The 18516-nt window shown below is 56.4% G+C and overlaps 10 protein-coding genes across 10 annotated transcripts; 2 read left to right on the forward strand and 8 right to left on the reverse strand.

Moving 5' to 3' along the window:
• Positions 1 to 60: 60 nt before the first annotated feature.
• BU26DRAFT_563283 (uncharacterized protein) lies at positions 61 to 755 on the reverse strand (the record flags this gene model as incomplete). The annotated part of the gene is made up of 3 exons (XM_033833144.1): positions 61 to 417; positions 470 to 585; positions 638 to 755. The coding sequence occupies 3 exons, from the start codon at positions 753 to 755 to the stop codon at positions 61 to 63; spliced, it is 591 nt and encodes a 196-aa protein (XP_033686345.1).
• A 724-nt stretch (positions 756 to 1479) lies between these two features.
• On the forward strand, positions 1480 to 3517 carry BU26DRAFT_423517 (heme-dependent catalase; the record flags this gene model as incomplete). Its single annotated transcript, XM_033823514.1, has 6 exons — positions 1480 to 1730; positions 1784 to 1840; positions 1893 to 2001; positions 2054 to 2218; positions 2265 to 3263; positions 3314 to 3517. 6 exons carry the CDS (start codon positions 1480 to 1482, stop codon positions 3515 to 3517), a joined length of 1785 nt encoding a protein of 594 aa, XP_033686346.1.
• Positions 3518 to 3673: 156 nt separating this feature from the next.
• BU26DRAFT_281335 (uncharacterized protein) lies at positions 3674 to 5211 on the forward strand. The gene has a single exon (XM_033821512.1). It carries the CDS (start codon positions 4170 to 4172, stop codon positions 4953 to 4955), a length of 786 nt encoding a protein of 261 aa, XP_033686347.1. The 5' UTR covers positions 3674 to 4169; the 3' UTR covers positions 4956 to 5211.
• Positions 5123 to 5859, reverse strand: BU26DRAFT_518022 (uncharacterized protein). The gene is made up of 2 exons (XM_033828717.1): positions 5533 to 5859; positions 5123 to 5442 (listed from the first exon to the last, which is right to left on the reverse strand). Exons 1-2 carry the CDS (start codon positions 5788 to 5790, stop codon positions 5248 to 5250), a joined length of 453 nt encoding a protein of 150 aa, XP_033686348.1. The 5' UTR covers positions 5791 to 5859; the 3' UTR covers positions 5123 to 5247.
• Positions 5860 to 6401: 542 nt separating this feature from the next.
• Positions 6402 to 7640, reverse strand: BU26DRAFT_563287 (uncharacterized protein; the record flags this gene model as incomplete). The annotated part of the gene is made up of 3 exons (XM_033833145.1): positions 6402 to 6554; positions 6605 to 6982; positions 7038 to 7640. 3 exons carry the CDS (start codon positions 7638 to 7640, stop codon positions 6402 to 6404), a joined length of 1134 nt encoding a protein of 377 aa, XP_033686349.1.
• Positions 7641 to 8565: 925 nt separating this feature from the next.
• On the reverse strand, positions 8566 to 9680 carry BU26DRAFT_503872 (uncharacterized protein; the record flags this gene model as incomplete). Its single annotated transcript, XM_033826723.1, has 2 exons — positions 8566 to 8641; positions 8926 to 9680. 2 exons carry the CDS (start codon positions 9678 to 9680, stop codon positions 8566 to 8568), a joined length of 831 nt encoding a protein of 276 aa, XP_033686350.1.
• A 1175-nt stretch (positions 9681 to 10855) lies between these two features.
• BU26DRAFT_592468 (uncharacterized protein) lies at positions 10856 to 11782 on the reverse strand (the record flags this gene model as incomplete). Its single annotated transcript, XM_033834836.1, has 1 exon — positions 10856 to 11782. The coding sequence occupies one exon, from the start codon at positions 11780 to 11782 to the stop codon at positions 10856 to 10858; it is 927 nt and encodes a 308-aa protein (XP_033686351.1).
• Positions 11783 to 12473: 691 nt separating this feature from the next.
• On the reverse strand, positions 12474 to 13255 carry BU26DRAFT_592469 (uncharacterized protein; the record flags this gene model as incomplete). The annotated part of the gene is made up of 2 exons (XM_033834837.1): positions 12474 to 13173; positions 13221 to 13255. The coding sequence occupies 2 exons, from the start codon at positions 13253 to 13255 to the stop codon at positions 12474 to 12476; spliced, it is 735 nt and encodes a 244-aa protein (XP_033686352.1).
• Positions 13256 to 13774: 519 nt separating this feature from the next.
• On the reverse strand, positions 13775 to 14807 carry BU26DRAFT_592471 (uncharacterized protein; the record flags this gene model as incomplete). The annotated part of the gene is made up of 1 exon (XM_033834838.1): positions 13775 to 14807. The coding sequence occupies exon 1, from the start codon at positions 14594 to 14596 to the stop codon at positions 13775 to 13777; it is 822 nt and encodes a 273-aa protein (XP_033686353.1). The 5' UTR covers positions 14597 to 14807.
• A 126-nt stretch (positions 14808 to 14933) lies between these two features.
• Positions 14934 to 17414, reverse strand: BU26DRAFT_518024 (catalase/peroxidase HPI). The gene has a single exon (XM_033828718.1). It carries the CDS (start codon positions 17356 to 17358, stop codon positions 15085 to 15087), a length of 2274 nt encoding a protein of 757 aa, XP_033686354.1. The 5' UTR covers positions 17359 to 17414; the 3' UTR covers positions 14934 to 15084.
• Between the last annotated feature and the right edge of the window lie 1102 nt (positions 17415 to 18516).

Here is an 18516-nt window from a genome sequence, read left to right on the forward strand (position 1 = left end):
ACCCTAGAATGCCTTCGAATCTGTAACCGTCGACCAAATACCCCCCATGAGTTTTACGACCTACTTCGTAGACGGATTTGGCGAGACGGTCTTGTCCGGGAACTTGCGGAAGATATCGGCGATGTGGTCAATGGGTGCGGTTAGCAAACCCATGACGGTCTCGAACGGCGGGTGTTCGCCAGCGCTCGGATGGCTCCGCGACGGAACGAAGGCCTTGGTCCTCCCAAAGCTCTTGGCCATCTGCTCTGAGGCACCTGTGTCGTTGCCGCTGCTCAGGGCCTTCTCGAGGGCCGGGATGTCATCCTTCTCTTCCTCCTCGATGTGGTGCTGCAGGATGGACATGAGCGACTTGAGCTCGGCGACGTAGTTGGCATCCTTGGGGCTCATGTTCTGGAAGCGCTTGAGGTGTTCCTTGACCTAAGAAGAGTTAGCTGGGGACCATATGGACGGGTGTCTTGGAAGGACGTACCTTGTGGTGCTCCGCGCGGTCATGCTCGGCCTTCTCCTTACCCTCGGCGCCCATGTACTTCTCGAAGGCGGGATAGACTATGAGCTCCTCGGCGACGGAATGACGGGCCAGCTCCCCTGTGGCAGTACGATTAGCACACTCTTAACAATCGTGCCGGGTTTGGCTTACAGGTGAACTGGTTGCCGAAGCGCTGCTGGTGGTCGACGTCGGCCGAGTTGACGATCTCGTTGTAGTACTGCTCGAGCTCGCGGTGGTCCTTGGTGATGGCCTCGCTGATGGTCGACATGACGGCGGTGTGGGCACGGATCGATGCAAGCCTGTTGTTGACTGGAAGACGGACTGTCTTTGGACGCAGTGCAGTACGGACAAGAGTTGACGTGAGTGTACGGGAAGAGGACATGGTGTAGTCGCGAAGTAAGAGAGGGAGTGCAAGCTGATATGCTCGGGGCGGGGGAAGCTGCCCGCAGCTATGAAATACTGCGGGCGGTTGGCATACCGAATCGCCCTTCAAACCGTCACCGTTACGTACCTCGCACAGAAGCGGCTGCTCGTTCTGGCGAAATAAACACGATGAGGCAGCACCGGTTGAATAATTCGACTGCCTTGATTGGCCGGCGCGCTGCTCCGTGGAGGTTAATAATTCCGCCAAGCTCATTGGACAGGACGTCACGCTCACATCACGTCTCAATGCGCAACACCAAATACACGCATTCCCAAACATCGCGAACCGCTCCCGACACGCGAATTCAGCTGACGTCTTGGTGTCGTCGCACGCCCGGCCGTCCTCGGGGCCGCCAAGCTCTCCGCACCAACCGTGGACGAGCGTCTGCTCTTTACAAGGCATGTCGTGCACGTCAGCGAAGCATCAGTCTGACAATTGTATGCTTCACCAGAGGCTTCATTTAGACGACGATGGCGTACTACTACGCTCCGCTCCTTCTTAAGCTCGCCTCGTATCTCCCCGCATCATGGAAATCCCGTCCAACCTCTCCTCCAAGCTCCCAAAAGCAATGGCCCCTTCTAGCACCACTGCCAACACCAACCAGAACGACCCGCTCCAACACCCGCTTCAAGCCACTGCCATGGCTATTCAGGGAGCTGCACAGGGCGAGGGTCGCGCACCCCGCCTCAGCCATATGCAGAGCTCGAACGAAGGCCCTGCCGACATCATCGCGAAGGTGTCCGGAGCGGTGCAGGGCGGCAAGCGCGAGGATGACGGTGCCTACTTTACCAACAATGAGGGTATTCCATGGCCCGACCCGTATGTACCTCGTCTTCGCTATGAGATGAAAACGTGTGCTGACCCTGTTACAGCGAGCACAGCAAGACCATTGGAGGAATCCCAGTCGCCAGCGATGTGTTCCTTTTCCAGTATGCGATACTTCTCTCGTGCATCGGAACATGGTTACCTGACGCTCATCAGGAAGCAGCAGACCTTCAACCGCTCTAAGAACCTTGAGCGTGTGGTCCACCCGTCTGGGTCCGGAGCCTTCGGCTATTTCGAATGCACCAAGAATGTCTCAGACTTGACGGTGGGCTTCACGCGCCGTAAAACCAAGGAACATGCCACTAACATTTCACTAGAAAGCTAATTTTTTGTCGAGCGTCGGTGAGAAGACGCCTATCTTCATCCGCTTCAGCACTGTTACGCCTGGTCGTGAGTACGCTGACGAAGCCCGCAACCCGCGTGGTTTCGCCATCAAGTTCTACACGATGGAAGGCAACTACGACATAGTCGGCTTGAACTTCGTAAGCCAATTCATCCGCACTAACCGCTCTCTTGCTAATCACATAGCCCGTCTTCTTCTGCCGTGACCCCATTCAAGGCCCCGATGTGATTCGATCGCAATGGCGCAACCCTAAGAACTTCCTCTTTGACTATGATGCCATCTTCGATCTGCTGGCCAATACGCCGGAAGGCAACCATGCCGGCCTCATGTTCTTCAGCGACCATGGCACCCCGGTAGGATGGCGCTTCAACCACGGCTATGGCTGCCACACCTTCAAGTGGGTAAACAAGGATGGCAAGTTCGTCTACATCAAGTACCATTTCATCGCAGAGCACGGCCAGAAGCAGTTCACCCAAGAGCAGGCCACCCAGATGTGCGGAGAAGACCCCGATTACTCCAAGCGCGACCTGTGGGAGACTATCGAAAACGGCCGAGAGATCGCCTGGAAAGCGATGGTTCAGGTCATGCAGCCCGAAGACGCCGATCCCGAGAAGCTTGGATTCGATCCCTTCGACGTAACTAAGATCTGGCCTCGCAAGCAATTCCCCATGCAAGAGTTCGGACGCCTTGTGCTGAACAAGAACCCGGAGAATTACCACCGCGACGTCGAGCAAGCCGCCTTCTCCCCCGGCAGCATGGTGCCGGGTATCGAAGATTCTCCAGATCCTCTCCTTCAGTTCCGCATGTTCTTCTACCGCGATGCACAGTACCACCGCATTGGCGTGAACCTGCACCAGGTCCCGGTCAACTGTCCGTTCATGGCCAAGTCGTACGCTTCTCTCAACTTCGACGGCCAGATGCGCGTCGACGCAAACCATGCTGGCAACAAGCAGTATGCACCGAACAGTTTTGCGCACAAGTTCAGACCGGATACTGCCGAGGCGCCGTATCAGGTTGGCGACAACGTCATGAGTCGCAAGAGCCACTACTGGCATGAAGGAAAGAAGAGCGACTACGACCAAGCTAAGGACTTGTGGAGTCGTGTGATGTCGGACCAGGAGAAGAAGAATACGATCAAGAACACTGTAAACATGCTAAAATTCGTCAAGTTCCCGGAGATCCAGGTAAGCAGCTCCAAATTGCACTCCTGAATGCACGCTAATACCTAAAACAGAAGAAGTATCTTGCCCAGCAGTGCAACATTGGTGTCGACCTAGCCCGGGGCATTTATGATGGCCTTCCCAAGAAGGACTTCCGGTGGAGCGAAGTGGAGAAGCTGGCCGAGGATGCGCACGTCTGGTACAAGGAGAAGAAGTTCCGGCCGCTCAATGGCGAGAGGCTCACGGGCTATGCGCCATCGATGCCGGTCTACAATTAACCACGTGATGGTGCTACCCTCGTAATAGGGCTGATTGTAATGGAGTATGCAATGGAACTCAACGTAAAGAACGATCATGACACTTTTGGCTATCCGAATTAGTGCTATATATGCGCGCAACATGCTCAAATGTCTCCGAAGATATTTGAGCATGTTGCGCGCATAGCGTATACCGCGGGACGGGCCATCTCCTCTACCAATCATCATCAGTCTCGAAAAGTCTCCGAAGGGATTCAGGCTAGGCTTTTACCTGGATAAAACTCGCCGGAGTCCTTTGGTGTGCTGTCATCTTAACCATACCATGATTGTAGACATTGGGGTACTCACACAGCAGGCGCGCAGGTCGAGCAGGCTGGAATGAAAGCTCTCCGCTAATGTTCCGTTCCTTTAAAATGATATGACAGTTCGGAGCGAGCGAGGAAGCGAGCGAGGAAAGTCCCCATGTGGTACAGGACGCAGCCAGCACGCACCGCTCCGATCTAGTCATTCCACATACAGAAAGCAAGAATGGGTATAAAGAAGCGGCGGCGACGAAGCAAACTAACAATTCCAATCCTCCATTATCGCCATCATCATCACACTACCTTCCAAATCCAATCCAAGACCATATATCCACCACACCCTCCGCATCTCCTTCCTCTAATTCCGAGCAATGTCTCCCACCACTACCACCGCCCTACCCAAAACAACCCTCTGGCTCTGGCCAACCGGCCTCTTCCCCCGCCGGATAATCTACTACCTCCGCGCCAAGCACATCACACTCTCCGCCCTCACCGCCCACAACATCCACCTGATCCCCATCATCCTATCCCCCACCACCGCGTCCCTAGTCGCGAAACCCGGCTACGAAGCCCGACCCGCCGACACCTCGCTGCCGTGCATGCGGGTCGAGAAAGACGACGACGAGACGCTCTGGGTGCACGAGAGCCTGAGCATCGTGGGCTGGCTGGAGGAGGTATTCGACGGGGCGGATATCTACGGCAGCACCATCTCGCAGCGTGCCAAGACGCGCGACATACTCTCGCTCCTCAACGACGCGCTTGCGTGGAGCATGGCCGAAATGATACACTCCGACCCCCGCACGCTGGCCTGGAGCGGCTTGGCGTCTGCGTCGGAGCAGTCACCTAGCGCGGCTGCGCACGCGGCTAAGAAGTTTCATTTTTACCTTCAGCGACTGGAGAATTGGGTCGAGGGCGATGTGGTTGGGAAGGGGACGAGCAGTTTGAGTGGGGAGGGGGCGGGCGTTACGCTTGCGGATGTGGTGCTTATGAGCCAGGTGTGCTATATCGAGGAGATGTATGGGATGGATTGGGTGGCGGAGCATGGGGTTTTGAGGGTGTGGGTTGAGCGGGCGAAGGGGGAGGCGTGGTGGGTGGGGAGAGAGGCGTTGGAAAGGTGCGAGAAGGAGGAAGATTGGGAGGGCGTTCTTGGGAAATGAATGTAATGGGTGGGTGTAAGGGGTGGATAGGAGGAAGTGGCGTTAGGGCCAATAGGATCGGGGTTTACTGGACTCGTATGATTGCTAGCTGTTGTAGCCAATTGGCAGATCAGCCACTTGATACACAACAGACAAGACGACTGCAGCTGCAGCGAAAACATGTGCTCCCCGCAAACCCCCCACGCCCTACCTTAGGAGTTACTAAGCATTCCTAGAGTATCTCGATTCAATGACCGTACTAACGCCTTATCCCACGTTCCTCAGATATCCTCCGGCAAGCTGCATCTAGACTCTAATGAGCGGCCCCATGCTGCCCAGTCACCGGGCATACTTTTTCCTCCGACGCCGCCTGCACACTCGGATGCGTATGCACCTTCGTCTTGTGATGCGCCACGCTCGCCTTCGTAACCGGGCACACGTCGCCCTCCTTCGCGCTGCTCGTATCCGGGTGATCGGGCGGGAGGACAGTCGTCGCGGGACCGATAACCTAGTAGCACATCCCATCAGCACATCACATCCCCTTCTCGCACCTTCTCTCTTCTCCGCCCCAGAATAGCAGGCAGGCGTCAGTACGTACCGGACACACTTCATCATCCATAGCCTGGCTCTTGGGCTGTTGAATCACATTCTTCAGCGCCGGACACTCGGTCGCGGTCGGGCTCGCGGGATCCGGGATGGGCACGTTCGGGTGCTTGTGAAGGTTGTGGTGGTGGTCTGTCTTCGCGCCGACGACGGGGCATGTCTGACCGTCTTTGGCGAGGTCAATGTCTGGGTGGTTGGGCGGGAGGACATCGTTGGTGGTGCCGACGATGGGGCATGCGGTTGTGGTCGCCATTTTGGGGATTCTTTCTGGGTGTTGAAGTTGTAGCTTTGGGGTATGAGGGAGTTTGGTGGTAGACTGGAGAGGTGCGGGTACTGTGGTGGGCTGAGCGGTAGTTAAGCGTGCGGCTGCCTTCGGTTCTTTGGCCTGAGGCTGGGGAGCTGTCGGATGGAATGCCTGTGTGACGTCAGGGTCCTGCTGGATGCGGATAGCTCCCAATACCCGGACTCTGATTGGCTGCAGGGGTGCATCAGCCTCTATGCACGACCGCTGATTGGCTGGCTGCATATGAAACACCACACGTTCCTCGTTCCTCACTCCATTGTCATGCAATTTTCAAACACGTCGTCACGCCGCAGATCCTGAGCGGCGTCAGGCACTCAGTCACTCCATACGTCACCGCATTGTTTGTGGCTTCATAATGGGAGGTCAAAGGTGCGATGTCAGCTTCGCACGAGGTCTAACTATCCATTCAGCTAACTAAAAACCGGCGTAGGATACATTGACCACGTCTCCAACGCTCTCATCAGTCCATGCTCGTTCCGGCTGCGCTGTAGCGACTGGAGTCTAGACCTCGACACATCATCCCCGCAGCAATGGATGGAATGCCAGATTGAACTCCACCTCTACCAGTAGTCGTCATCCTCGTCGGTGCTCCAGTCGAGGTCGTACGGGTTATAGCTAACAACAGGCGTATGGTTGACGATGTCGTCGCTGTCGATAGCCTCAACCTCGGCCTCGACGACTTTGGGGGCCTGAGCACGTGCCTCTTCTTCGGCCTGCCACCCTTTAGCAATGAGCCCAAGCTGTGCAAGAGAAAACCACGAACCTTTGGAGCCTTGAAGCCCTTCAACATCCGACCCTTCCTACGGCCGACATAGTACCCATTCCGCTCGTGATACTCCACCTCCACACCACCAACCTCCCGCCCCTTCTCCTCGAACGCATCCACGAGCCAATTCCCCAAGTCCTCAAGTGTCTTCAACGGCTGCGAGGGATAGGACGACGAGTAGCGCGGCAAGATGCCTTCGAAGTATATGTGCTTCAACCGCTTGCACTCCAGCATCGGCCGCAGCTGATAGTACTCGATGACCGCCTCGAGTGGCCGATGAACACGGTCCCACGTATTCTCAGGATCCTTCATCGTCATCTTCTCCGCGTGGAACGTGAAGCCCACATTGCGCAAGTTAGGGCAGCGCATTATGAGCTGCACATCAGGGTTCTGCTCGTCGATCACCCGCCCCTCGCGATTATGATTGTACCAGTGCGCTGCTGTCCATCAGCAGTGTCTCAGAAACAGGAAAGAAGGGATACCTGCCGTGAGGGAAATTGACCTCGCGAATCGCCTCGAACCCCTCGTTCGCCGGAATGCTCGCCAGGAACCGCATGAACCACGGCACGATCCGGAACTCGCGGTACCACACGTACTTGAACTCAAACCGCGCCGTCGTCTTCAGCATCTCCACGCCCACCTCGCCGAGCATCTGCTTGCAGCCGTACGCCAAGCTCGGCAGCCACGGCGGGAACTGCGGCGGCGGCAGCTCCGTCGCTGCGTGCCGGTCGCAGATTATCAGGTTGGTCGGCCAGTACCACACGCAGCAGGCGTTGCGCCACTCGTCGTAGTGCAGGCACTTGGCCATGCCGCCTGCTTCCCGCTCGAGATGCAGGTATTGGTGGATGATTTGGCAGCGGATCTCGGGCGGCAGAGAGAGGAAGGGGAAGGGCTCGATGTAGGTGGTGCGGGTTGCCGCGTAGGAGGCATAGGAGGCGACGGCTTCGGCGAGGTCACGGAACTCGAGGAATTCGTCCAGACTGGTCATTGTTGGACCGAAGATGGGCGCGGTTACCTCATTAGAGTCGGACATCGTGTTTGAGAGTATCTGATCAAGGTCGATTTGCGTGCGTTATGGATGGGATGTAGGAGGAAGGGCGTACTCGGAAAGAGCTTGGATGTTTGTGTGCGGTAATCAATAGATACTGGCTGGATTTTCTGGCAATCTTTGGGTTGAAGCAACTCTTGGTCAGCGTCAGTTGTGCGTGCTATGAAGAGAGGCAGAGTATGGTGCGCACATGCATGGTTTTATATATGAATAGATTGATTGATTGATTTCTCTTGTTTTAAGTCACCAACCTATAGAGGTTATGCTGACTACGCCTACGCACAAAAGGACTCAAAAGGCGCTAAAATTAAGAGAAGGGAACAGGGTATCACAGAACCACGGGCAGGTGGCATAAGTCGGTAGAAAAGAACGGTTCGGGCGCGGATGAGGGCGTAGCCCACCGCGAACCATGGCACGAAGCTGCCAACGAAAAAGGAGCCCCAGATTATATATGAATATGGTCCCGAAAGACTCGCTGGATCCGAGCAGCGACGTACTGGGCAACATGATCCAGGCGTACCGTTGCCCCGGGGCTCTTCAAGTTTTCATGTTGTCTAGATACTACTGAGGTATGTTGGCTGCGTCGAATGGGGGGTTTTCGTTTCACCTCGAAAAGGCCGGACGAACGACTATGGGCAATGATGAGCGCTAATTATACCACCAGTACATTCTCGCAGTAGCTTCACGCATACGGTATCCAGGCGCTGGCGACATCGCGACGCTGTTAGCATCATTGTAGTCCAGTTTGGCCGGCTTCAGAGAGCCCAAATATATACTGTCTACCTGGGCAGGTAGAGCCGACTTCCCGCCCTCAACCTAGCGGAACGTATGGTACATTCTCCGGGGCTGTTGTCTCCATCCCAAGGCCGCTTACGCTTCGGCATCTTTATTGGGTTACTCTTTCGAGTCGTCATGTCTCCGCTATCTTCCTCGAAGTCCGCTTTACATCCGCATGTCCAATGCTTATTGCCTTGATATCTGATACCCTATACTTAGTACGTATCAGCTTTTATTTGTGAAACTATTTCGCGCGTGCGCGTCGAAGGCTTTAAAAGCGCCTACACCTTACTGCATACTCTACGGACCAATTTGAGCTCGTAGCGTAATCCAGCGTTAAAACCCTTTCGCCTCGACAACAAAGTCCAAGTCCACCGTCCTCCCCTTCGCTTCAAAACCCTCCTCGAGCAGCTCCTGCAGAAGATGCGCAACGGGAAGTATCCGCCCCTGCCCCATATATCTAACATCGAACCCTCTAATCACGCAGACAAACCTTAGCCGCCGCAACTTCGACATGTCAAATAAGCCTTCGAAGTGAAACTGGCGCTTCATCTCGTCCTTTGTCTTCAATCGCTTTCCGACCACGCTACTATGCTCGGTTCGGTAGAAATCCATCACGTCGCTTGAGGATATGTGCAGGACTAGGCTCGTGATCCCCGGAAGCCGGGAGACGAGCCCGTTTGCGGAGAAGATGTCTGTGTCGCGCCGGTGGTCTAGTTCCGCGTCCCCGTAGCGGTGCAGGTTAAGGTAAGCCAGCATACGGACTGCGTCGGTGCCACTGGGGAACTGGGACAGAAAGTCGAGGAAGCGCTGATGCGTGATTACGCAGCTTGTATCGAAGACGAAACGAGTGCGCGAGAAGAAGGCAAGGATTACTTCTCCGTGGATTTGCTTGCTGGCAAACGCGAAGGGAGGGAGCGCCCCCGGGTAGATGACGAGCTTAGAGAGCGATGTGTTCTGATGAAGTGGGACGCGAGTCGGTTGCGGGGCGAGAGCGTGGATATAGATCTCGTCTCTTAGCTCTCGCGGGAAGTCCAGGAAGTCGAAGCCTCGCCGTGTTTCTTGGACTTGCGCTTCTTCATCTCCTTCTCCTTCGAATATGTCCTCCCAGTCTTGCTCCTCTTGCGCTGTTCCTCCGTCCTTCCTCCGCGTTTGAGTGGCGTCCTTCTCGATAGCCTTAGTCGAGTGCGAGCGCCGGCGGGCCCGGTTGCGACGAACCACCTTGGTCTCCTTGGCAAACTGGACCATGCTTCGGATAGGCTTGCGATTCGAAGGTTGTAGTTGGAAGGATCGTCCGCTGTTATTGGAGAAAACTCGACCCAATCTAGCACCCGCTCAAATAGTTTCTTCTACGCTTGGCTGTGGGGAGGTGTGTGTTGGCTGAGTTGCAAATGCAGTGTATGCGGACCCTTTAGGTTTTATACCACGGAAGAGAGGCAAGATTGTGGTGCCCCATGCTGGATCAAAGCTTTCACAGGCCATTCGTGACTTTCATGATTCCCTTGAACTGGCCGTGGGCTCGTGACCCTGATTCACTGCCCACCCGGAACAGCGAACCGCAGGCGTCTCAGATCCTTCATCTCGAACATACCCTCGAAAGCCCAACGCTCCTCAATTTCCTCAACGGTGCTGAGGCGATACTTGTTACCAGTGGGTCTCCACTGTCTTCGCACGAGTGTATATCCACACGTGCGAAGGATTCCCGGACATTAATTAGGAAAATGTCCGAGCATGGTCCAGACAGACGACTATTACCCAAATACAGTCTAGATACCCAATGGCCTAGATTAAGATAAGATAGCACGCGGATAGACTCAAGGCATCCTGGAATCCGCGAGACGAAGTTGTAAAAGGGATAGATTATAATGCCCTTCGTCGTGCTCGAATAGGAACCTTGTTCGTCGCAGACAAGTCAACATAGCTTCTTGCTGGATGTGCTTGTTGAGGAAAAGGCGAGCTCGGGAAATGGTGTGAAACACAACGTCTGAGAAAATGACGTGCTCGTTTCTTAGATTCTATCGGTATTTCAAAATAAAGATGTCGTAATTGCGTCATTTCGACGTTATAGCGTGCTTTACTAAAAGTGCGTTATGGATGGGGAATGAAACGGTTCTGATATGGCACATGAGTGCTTTGCCCAGGCGCTATGTGCGCATTTTAACGCTTTTAGGGAAGACTAGAGCACCTAAGAGATGTGGCTCAATGATGTGCATGAACGGATGTTACAGCAGATAATGTAAGATCTAACCCGTAAGCTATGCTTCAGGAAGAGCCGAATTCCGTTCGATTGTCTAGTATATATGAAGCCGTACGCTTGAGAACGCTAGTATTTGAAGTCGCACCTTCACAACTCCAAGCACACACCAGCCACCAAGTCCGCAAAGCCGTCACAAGCTAACCCCACTCTCCCTATCCCACCACAACTACTCCTCCACATACTCCCACTCGACCCTCACGCTGCCCAACCTCTCCCTCAGACCCTCCTCAACCGCAGCAACCAATCCCCCAAAAATATCCTCGATCCTCGAAACCCCAAAGTTTACCCCACACTCCCCATAATGCCAGTGCTCATACTGGCACGTAATCTTCAGAAACCTCAGATTCGCACACTTCAAGATGGCATTGAGTCCAACCGCCGCAGCCATATCTCCCTTTGACTTCATCTCAAAGTGCATGCCAGCCATATCCAAGTCGTCGTCGGTAATCTGCGCGAATGTTTCCTCCGCGCTCCGCACGCAGAAGTACACGTTCACCGTGAGCAGCAAGCTCTGCAGGGCCTCACATCTCACGATGAGCTGGGACGGCGTCCTGAGCGTGTAGTCGGCGCTGTAGCCCACAACGGCGTCGGGATAGCCCAGCATGCGCACGGCGGCGAACCCGCTGTTGCCGGGGAACTGTGCGAGGAAGGAGGCGAGCGGGGGCTGCGTCTTGTAGGCGTCGGCTTCGATCATGAGACGCGTGCGGCGGAGGAAGGCTAGAGTGGCTTCTTGCCAGAGGTGCTTGGAGGCGAAGCAGAGGGCGGGGAGCGTTCCGGGGTAGAGGGTCCGCTTGCTGAGCGGGGGGTGGGGTTTTATCCAGACGCGGGTGGGGAGGGAGGACATGTAGTGTGTGTAGATTATGTCGCGGATCTCGGGCGGGAGGGAGAGGAAGCGTGGGGGTGAGGGGCCGATGGTGGCGGTCGAGATGTTCGCGTCGTTGCTGATCTTGACAATTTGACCAGCGGGACTTCCCTGCTTCTTTGGACATACCATCGTGGCGGTAAGGTCGTGACCGGGTTGGTGAGGCGGGGAGGACCGGGTTGGCGAGCGCCGTTCGTTGCTGCTGGCTTGAGTGTTCGGATAGTTCCCCATCGTCAGCTGCGTTCGTCGACGAAGTGGGTGGTCCGCTCGTGAAGGGCGGTTATGATTGCGCTCGGGCGAGAGATATTAATAAAGAGAAAACGTTCGGCGCAATGACCGCCTAAGCGGGTCTATTATAATTACGCGGTGAACGCCACAGCAGGAGTGAAAAGAAAAGCCGAAAAGGGAAGCGCAATACCCATGTTACCGCGACATGTGAAATTTAGTCACTCGTACACTCCTAGTAATGATTAGAAGATCCTTGTCACGCAATTTCCTCTTTCTGAGCCAAGTGGATGAAGAATATTACCATCGAAATTGTCTCCAAACTATTCCGCGGTCGCTGTTTGCGTGTATAGGCCATTGTGTGCAGGAAGAAAATTTTTTTTCTGGGGAATGTCTAAGAGAGAAATCGACGGGCGGTGTTCTTCAATTCAAACTGCAGTTGGCCCTACTCAGTCGGTTTTCGGAAAATCATGGATCACGTTAGTGGCGTGTGCTTTGATGGGGAGCCACTGCAGAGTTGTGCAGCATTAGAGACAGAGCTAGCAGAGCAGACCGCATAAAAGGCGGCACTGAAGCACTCAACGTACTCTGAACAATGATGTTCTGTTCAACATATGCCCAGTCCCTATAACCAAGGTGGCCCCGTGGAGTCCCGCTAGCCATTACCGCCGATTCCCCTTACGGCAGATCCGGCCCTTCAGGTTCGTGCCTCCAGCCTCGCCTCCGCTAGAAGCGCGGCCTCGATCCTCACCTCGCCGCCCACATCGACGAAAAAGACCTCCAATTCCTCCTCACGCTCGCCACGTCCCAGGAAGTGTACCGCTACCCGAGCCATCCACTCCTGATCTGGGCCACCATTGTAATCCGTAAGCGGAAAGAAGAAGTAGAAACGCTTCAGGTTTGGGACGATTGGATAGACCGTGGGTGGGCGCAGTCCGGCCCTGCGGCGTGGAAACAGTATCTTCTCGATGATGTAGTCGCCGCCGACGGAGACGGAGAAGATAGCTTGGCGTTGCGGCGTCGAGAGGCGTTTGGTAAAGCTGCCGAAGCTCCAGGGCGTGTCGAAGTGGAAGATGTTGTGCTTGTACGGAAGCAGCTGGCTCTCGGAATGAATCTGGCGGCAGACGAACGCAAGAGTGAAGATTCGTGAGACCCGCTCTGCGCCCGGGATACGCTCGCCCTGCAGAAACCTTGCTCTGCCACGATGAGAAGACTTGGTACCCCGGGTTGCCGTGGCGGGCCGGTATTTCTTTGTCGATACCGGGTCGAGAAGCTGGATGCCCCGCCCATCTCTGGTAACGGCGATGACGTGTCCGCCAATTGCAAGGCGGAAGATCCTGTCGCGGAGTTCTCCCGGGAGGCGTAAGAGGGGGGAGTCCGTCGAGTTACGGGCCGTGCTGGACCAGTTAGCGTGTACGGGCTCTAGCGCATATTGCCCACTTACATTTCCATGTGCTCCTGGACTGCCGGAGAATCCATGATTTGCGATTGCGCCTTGCGCTGATGCTGCGGCGGAAACAGTTTGGAGGAGACTGCGATTGGAAGCCTCCGTTGAGAGGGGTCAGCTTCTTATATATTAGTGCGACGAAGATCCAGGTGAAGGCGGTTACAAATCCGACGGCGGAAATGGAAGGTAAGCGAAGGGAGTGAAGCAAGTCTGATGGCCTGAGCGCCTGAAGGACTGAAAACCAATACGTCATAGGATTCAAAAGTACCTCAATCGCCAGCCGACATCTACGCAAGACGCACCACGGCCCTCGAGATCAGAAGCACCATAGATTGGACGAGGCTTAGACGCGCTTCTTCTCGGGATATAGAGTGGCGGTAGTGGGCGGGTAGGCTAGGGTTTGCGGTTGGAGACTTTTGGGGGAATTTAGGAATAGTGTGGTAGGGTAGCACTGTTGTTTATCTAGACTGCACTAGTTTGATGCTACATGAACTGCATACGTTTAAGAATCAATTTCGCGAGGTAGTTCAGCGCTATCTCAGATCTCAGTCTCACGAAGGCATTACTTTCTGCTCGTAGACGGTAAAAAGCTCAACCTGCGCCCTCCTCCCAGTCTCCTCAACGCATCGATCGACCAACTCTTGGAAAGCCCTGTACACTTTCGCTCGCGTCCTATCCGCGCCAAGCCACCGATACGGCAGCAGCGCCTGGCAGCGAATCTCCACACGCCGGAGCGTGTGCGCGCACGCATCAAACAAGCCTTGCAAGTGGTACGTATCCTGCAACTCCGCGAGCGTCTTGGGGCGATACAGACCCTGCTCGCCGAACCCGCTGCTTTCCATAGTAACCAAAGTCGTGCATCCAATACGTAGCGCTAGCGTGCGTAGGGCGGTGCACTGCCGCACGAGCCTCGTTGCACTCCTTGCCCGGGGGATATGCTCCGGGAGCGTGGTGTAGGCGAGCTCGCGGACGGCGGTGAATCCTGCGTCTCCTGGGAGCTTGGAGAGGAACTCGAGCAGCTTGGCGTTACCCCAGCGGCCCCGGATTTCTAGCTCGAAGCGCACGCGCCGCAGCCAGGCGAGCGTGGCTTCGAAGAGGACTTGGCGGCTGGACAGGCACCAGGGGGGTAGTTGGCGGATTATCAGGGCGGAGAGGTCGGTGGTGAGGAGGGCGGCTTCGGAGATGGCGAATTTGGGGCGGGCGCCGGTCAGGGCGTGGTGGTACGCTTCCATACGCAGTTCGAGAGGAAGAGCGAAGAAGGTCGAGGTTTGAACGGGCAAATTGGGGACCGAGCAGTCGTTGAACAATGTGTCCCACAGACAACGGATCGGCGCGGGTTCGGCCACATCTGGCGTGTAGGTCGGCGTCTTCATCGTGTGGTTTTGGGGTCGGGTTGTTGTGTCGGCTTTGATGAAGCTGGGATGAGCGATGGAGCTTTATGGACCGGGTGCAGGTGCGTTTGAAGTATTTCCGCACCGAGCATTTTGCCTCGACGGTGAAAGGCATTGTTTTCTGACTATGTTGCGAGGAGATTTTGGTCGCCGCTGGTGGTGATGACTGCCACCCTAATACCTATTCTCCATCTTCCCCATCAGCGTCTTTACGAAAACGAGAAGCATTTAGGAATATGACTGTAAAACGGATGACCGGATGATTTGTCGGTCGGGCCGACTTGACTATGGATGTTGAAGCGAGCGAGCGAGCAGTTAGCAAAACACCAGAACGTTATCAGTGGAAGAGAAGGAACTACTCCTGCAATGTAAATAGTTTTTTTCTTCAATTTGCTACCCTATGCCATAGGTATGTACCATGTCATGACGCCATGCAAGCCGTTGGATTAGAGCTTAGACCTTACTATCCCTCAAAGCCTGGCCTTCTCCACACCAGCCGTGCTCCGCACATCAAACCGGTCCAAGTTCATAACCTTGTCCCACGCAGCCACGAAATCCTTCTTGAACTTCTCCTGCGCATCCGACGCACCGTACACCTCGCAGACAGCGCGGAGCTCAGGGTGGTGACCGAGGATGAGGTCGGTCCGGGTGGCAGTCCACTTCTTCGCGCCCGTCTTGCGGTCGACGCCCTCGAAGAACTCGTTGCTTTCGTCGGTTGGCTTCCACTCGGTGCCCATGTCGAGCAGGTTGACGAAGAAGTCGTTGGTCAGCTGGCCGGGGCGCTTGGTGAGGATGCCATGTGCTGAGCCGTCCCAGTTGGCGTTCAGGGCGCGCATGCCGCCGACGAGAGCGGTCATCTGAGGAGCGGAGAGGGTGAGCAGGTGTGCCTTGTCGACGAGGAACATCTCGGTCTTCGCGCGAGATGTGCCGACACCGTAGTTGCGGAAGCCGTCAAGAACCGGCTCGAGGTGCTCGAAGGCCTTCGCATCGGTCTGCTCCTGCGAGGCGTCGGTGCGGCCGGGCGTGAAGGGTACAGAAATGCCGGAGGCCTTCTCCAGGGCCGCGACACCGGCTAGAACGATGAGGTCGGCCAACGAGACCTTCTTTCCACCGGGTGCAGAGTCATTGAACTTCTTCTGCACGTTCTCCAGCGCAGTCAGGACGGGCTTGAGCTCCGCTGCATTGTTAACCTTCCAGTTGATCTGGGGTGCAAGGCGAATGCGAGCACCGTTGGCACCGCCGCGCTTGTCGCTGCCGCGGAATGTCGAGGCGGACGCCCAGGCGGCGCGGATGAAGCTGGTGGGCTCGACGTTAGTGGCGAGGATCTGCTTCTTCAGTTCGCCGACGTCGGAGTCGTTGATGGTCAGGTGGTCCGCTGGTGGTATGGGATCTTCCCACAGGAGCACTTCCTTGGGGATCTCGGGGCCAACCCAGCGGGATCGCGGGCCCATGTCACGGTGTAGCAGCTTGAACCAGGCGCGAACGAAAGTATCGTGAAGCTCATCCGGGTGGTCGAGCCAGCGGCGGGTGATCTTCTCGTATGTGGGGTCGAAGCGCAGGGCCAGATCGGTGGTCAGCATTCGCGGCTTGTGCTTCTTGTTCGGATCGTAGGCATCAGGGATGAAGGCATCATCCGTCTTAGCGACCCACTGGTTGGCACCGGCAGGGCTCTTGGTGAGCTCCCACTCGTACTTGTAGAGATACTCAAGGTACTTGTTGCTCCACTTGTTGGGCGTAGCAGTCCAGATGACTTCCAGGCCGGATGTGATGGTATCGGGTCCATTGCCGCGGCCATGCTTGTTCTGCCAGCCGAAGCCTTGCTGGTGAAGGGGAGCAGCTTCTGGCTCGGGACCGCAGTTCTCGGAAGGCGCTGCGCCGTGGGTCTTTCCGAAGCTGTGGCCACCGACGATCAGAGCGGCGGTCTCCTCGTCGTTCATCGCCATGCGGCCGAAGGTGGTGCGGATGTCGCGGGCGGAAGCGACCGGGTCTGGGATACCATCGGGACCCTCCGGGTTCACGTAGATGAGACCCATGTGCGCAGCCGCCAGCGGCTCCTCCAGGTCGCGAGAGTGGATGTCTCCGTGCTCCTTCTTGTGCTGGTCGCCGTCCACTACACCAGCACCCCCGCCCGCTACACCCTCCTTGCCCGAGGAGTAGCGGACCTCGTTGCCAAGCCACGTGGTCTCGCCGCCCCAGTAGACGGACTCGTCGGCCTCGTATGTGTCGGGACGGCCACCTGCGAAGCCGAAGGTCTTGACGCCCATGGACTCAAGGGCGACGTTGCCGGTGAGCAGCAGAAGGTCGGCCCAGGAGATCTTGCTGCCGTACTTCTGCTTGATGGGCCACAGCAGGCGGCGGGCCTTGTCGAGCGAGACGTTGTCGGGCCAGCTGTTGAGCGGGGCGAAGCGCTGCTGGCCGTCACCGCCGCCGCCGCGGCCATCGGAGACGCGGTAGGTGCCGGCGCTGTGCCAGGCCATGCGGATGAACAGGCCGCCGTAGTGGCCGAAGTCGGCGGGCCACCACTCCTGCGAGTCGGTCATCAATTGGTGCAGGTCCTTCTTCACGGCATCGTAGTCGAGGCTCTTGAAGGCGGCCGCGTACTCGAAGTCCTTGCTCATGGGGTTCGTGACGCCCGTGTGCTGGCGGAGGATGTTGAGCTTGAGGTCGTTGGGCCACCAGTCGCGGTTGCGGGTGCCGCCGCCGCCAATGTTGGCCTTCTTGACTGGGCACTCGCTGGCAGCCATGATTGCGGTGGTGTGCGGTGGTGTGCGGTCGGTCGTTGAGTGTCGTTGGGGAGAAATGAGGGTGTTGTTGGTGGGAGAGGTTGGCGGGCACGGGCAGGAGGGGCGCGCATAAGTACCCCGCCTGCGGCAGGCCGTATTGGTAAGCCCCGCAACGGATCGGCATCTGGGCCCCGGTTCGTCGACGCGCCATTGTCCCTCACGCCACCCGCGAGCCGACGATGGGCGTGCTGCCCCGCACTTCCGTGGCTGCTTGCTGGAAGAGGGCATAATAGCCCGCCTGTGGTTCGTCCAGCCGCGCCTGCTGATGAAACACCTGCGCCCTGATTCGGCCCCTCAGAGCTTCCGCGAGCCTCGGGAGGGTCCATCCGCACACAAAAATTGTTTGTGACATTCGCGGTGAAGCAATTCGTGCTGCGGCCTCCCGTAGCCAGCACCCGTTGCTGACATAGTCGCCATCACGGTGCCAACGCTCACGCAAAGGCCAGAACAGCAAACTCTCCGACGCTTCCCAAGCCCAATTGCCTCGGGAACACGTCATCACATGACCATGTGGCGGCACTAGCGGATCCGCAGTGGGTACTATGGATATCTAATCTGCTGGGTCTGGCTCCCTGCCTCTTACCTTCGAAGGCATCCCCCGATGAAGACTCTGCGAGGTAGAAGATTGTTCGTCTAGTCAAGCTACGTACCTTCTCTCGTTCCTTTTGCCTCTGAAGAGCCTGAAGGGCGGACGCGCCCGACGTGGGGTACGACAGCGAGGCAGTACCATTAGTACGCTTCTTGGTACTCCAAGTACGCATCTCCACTTCCCGCCAACAGATGGGCCAATCAGACGGCGCGCTTTATTAAAGTCTCAGGAACACTTTGGGAACATAAGGTATCGAGGGTCCTAGGCACTATATTTCTCGATATTAGGCTTTTCTGCTGGGGAGGATACTGTGAGATGCATACCCTTGGCGAACCACCTGGACACCCCGCCTGTCACTTGAGAGCATATCAATGAAAAGGCAAGTATGGAGACACGAGCGGATTGCAGAAGTCGCGGAAGAAAAGGCTACTACCATGGATATAGGAACCCATGAAGTCATGTAAGAATACGAGCTATATCATGCAACAGGGCACTTCCCGGCGACAGGAAGAGACACCTACTCCCCATGA

This window comes from Trematosphaeria pertusa (genome assembly GCF_010094035.1).
Source record: "Trematosphaeria pertusa strain CBS 122368 unplaced genomic scaffold BU26scaffold_5, whole genome shotgun sequence".
NCBI classification, from domain to species: Eukaryota; Fungi; Ascomycota; class Dothideomycetes; order Pleosporales; family Trematosphaeriaceae; genus Trematosphaeria; species Trematosphaeria pertusa.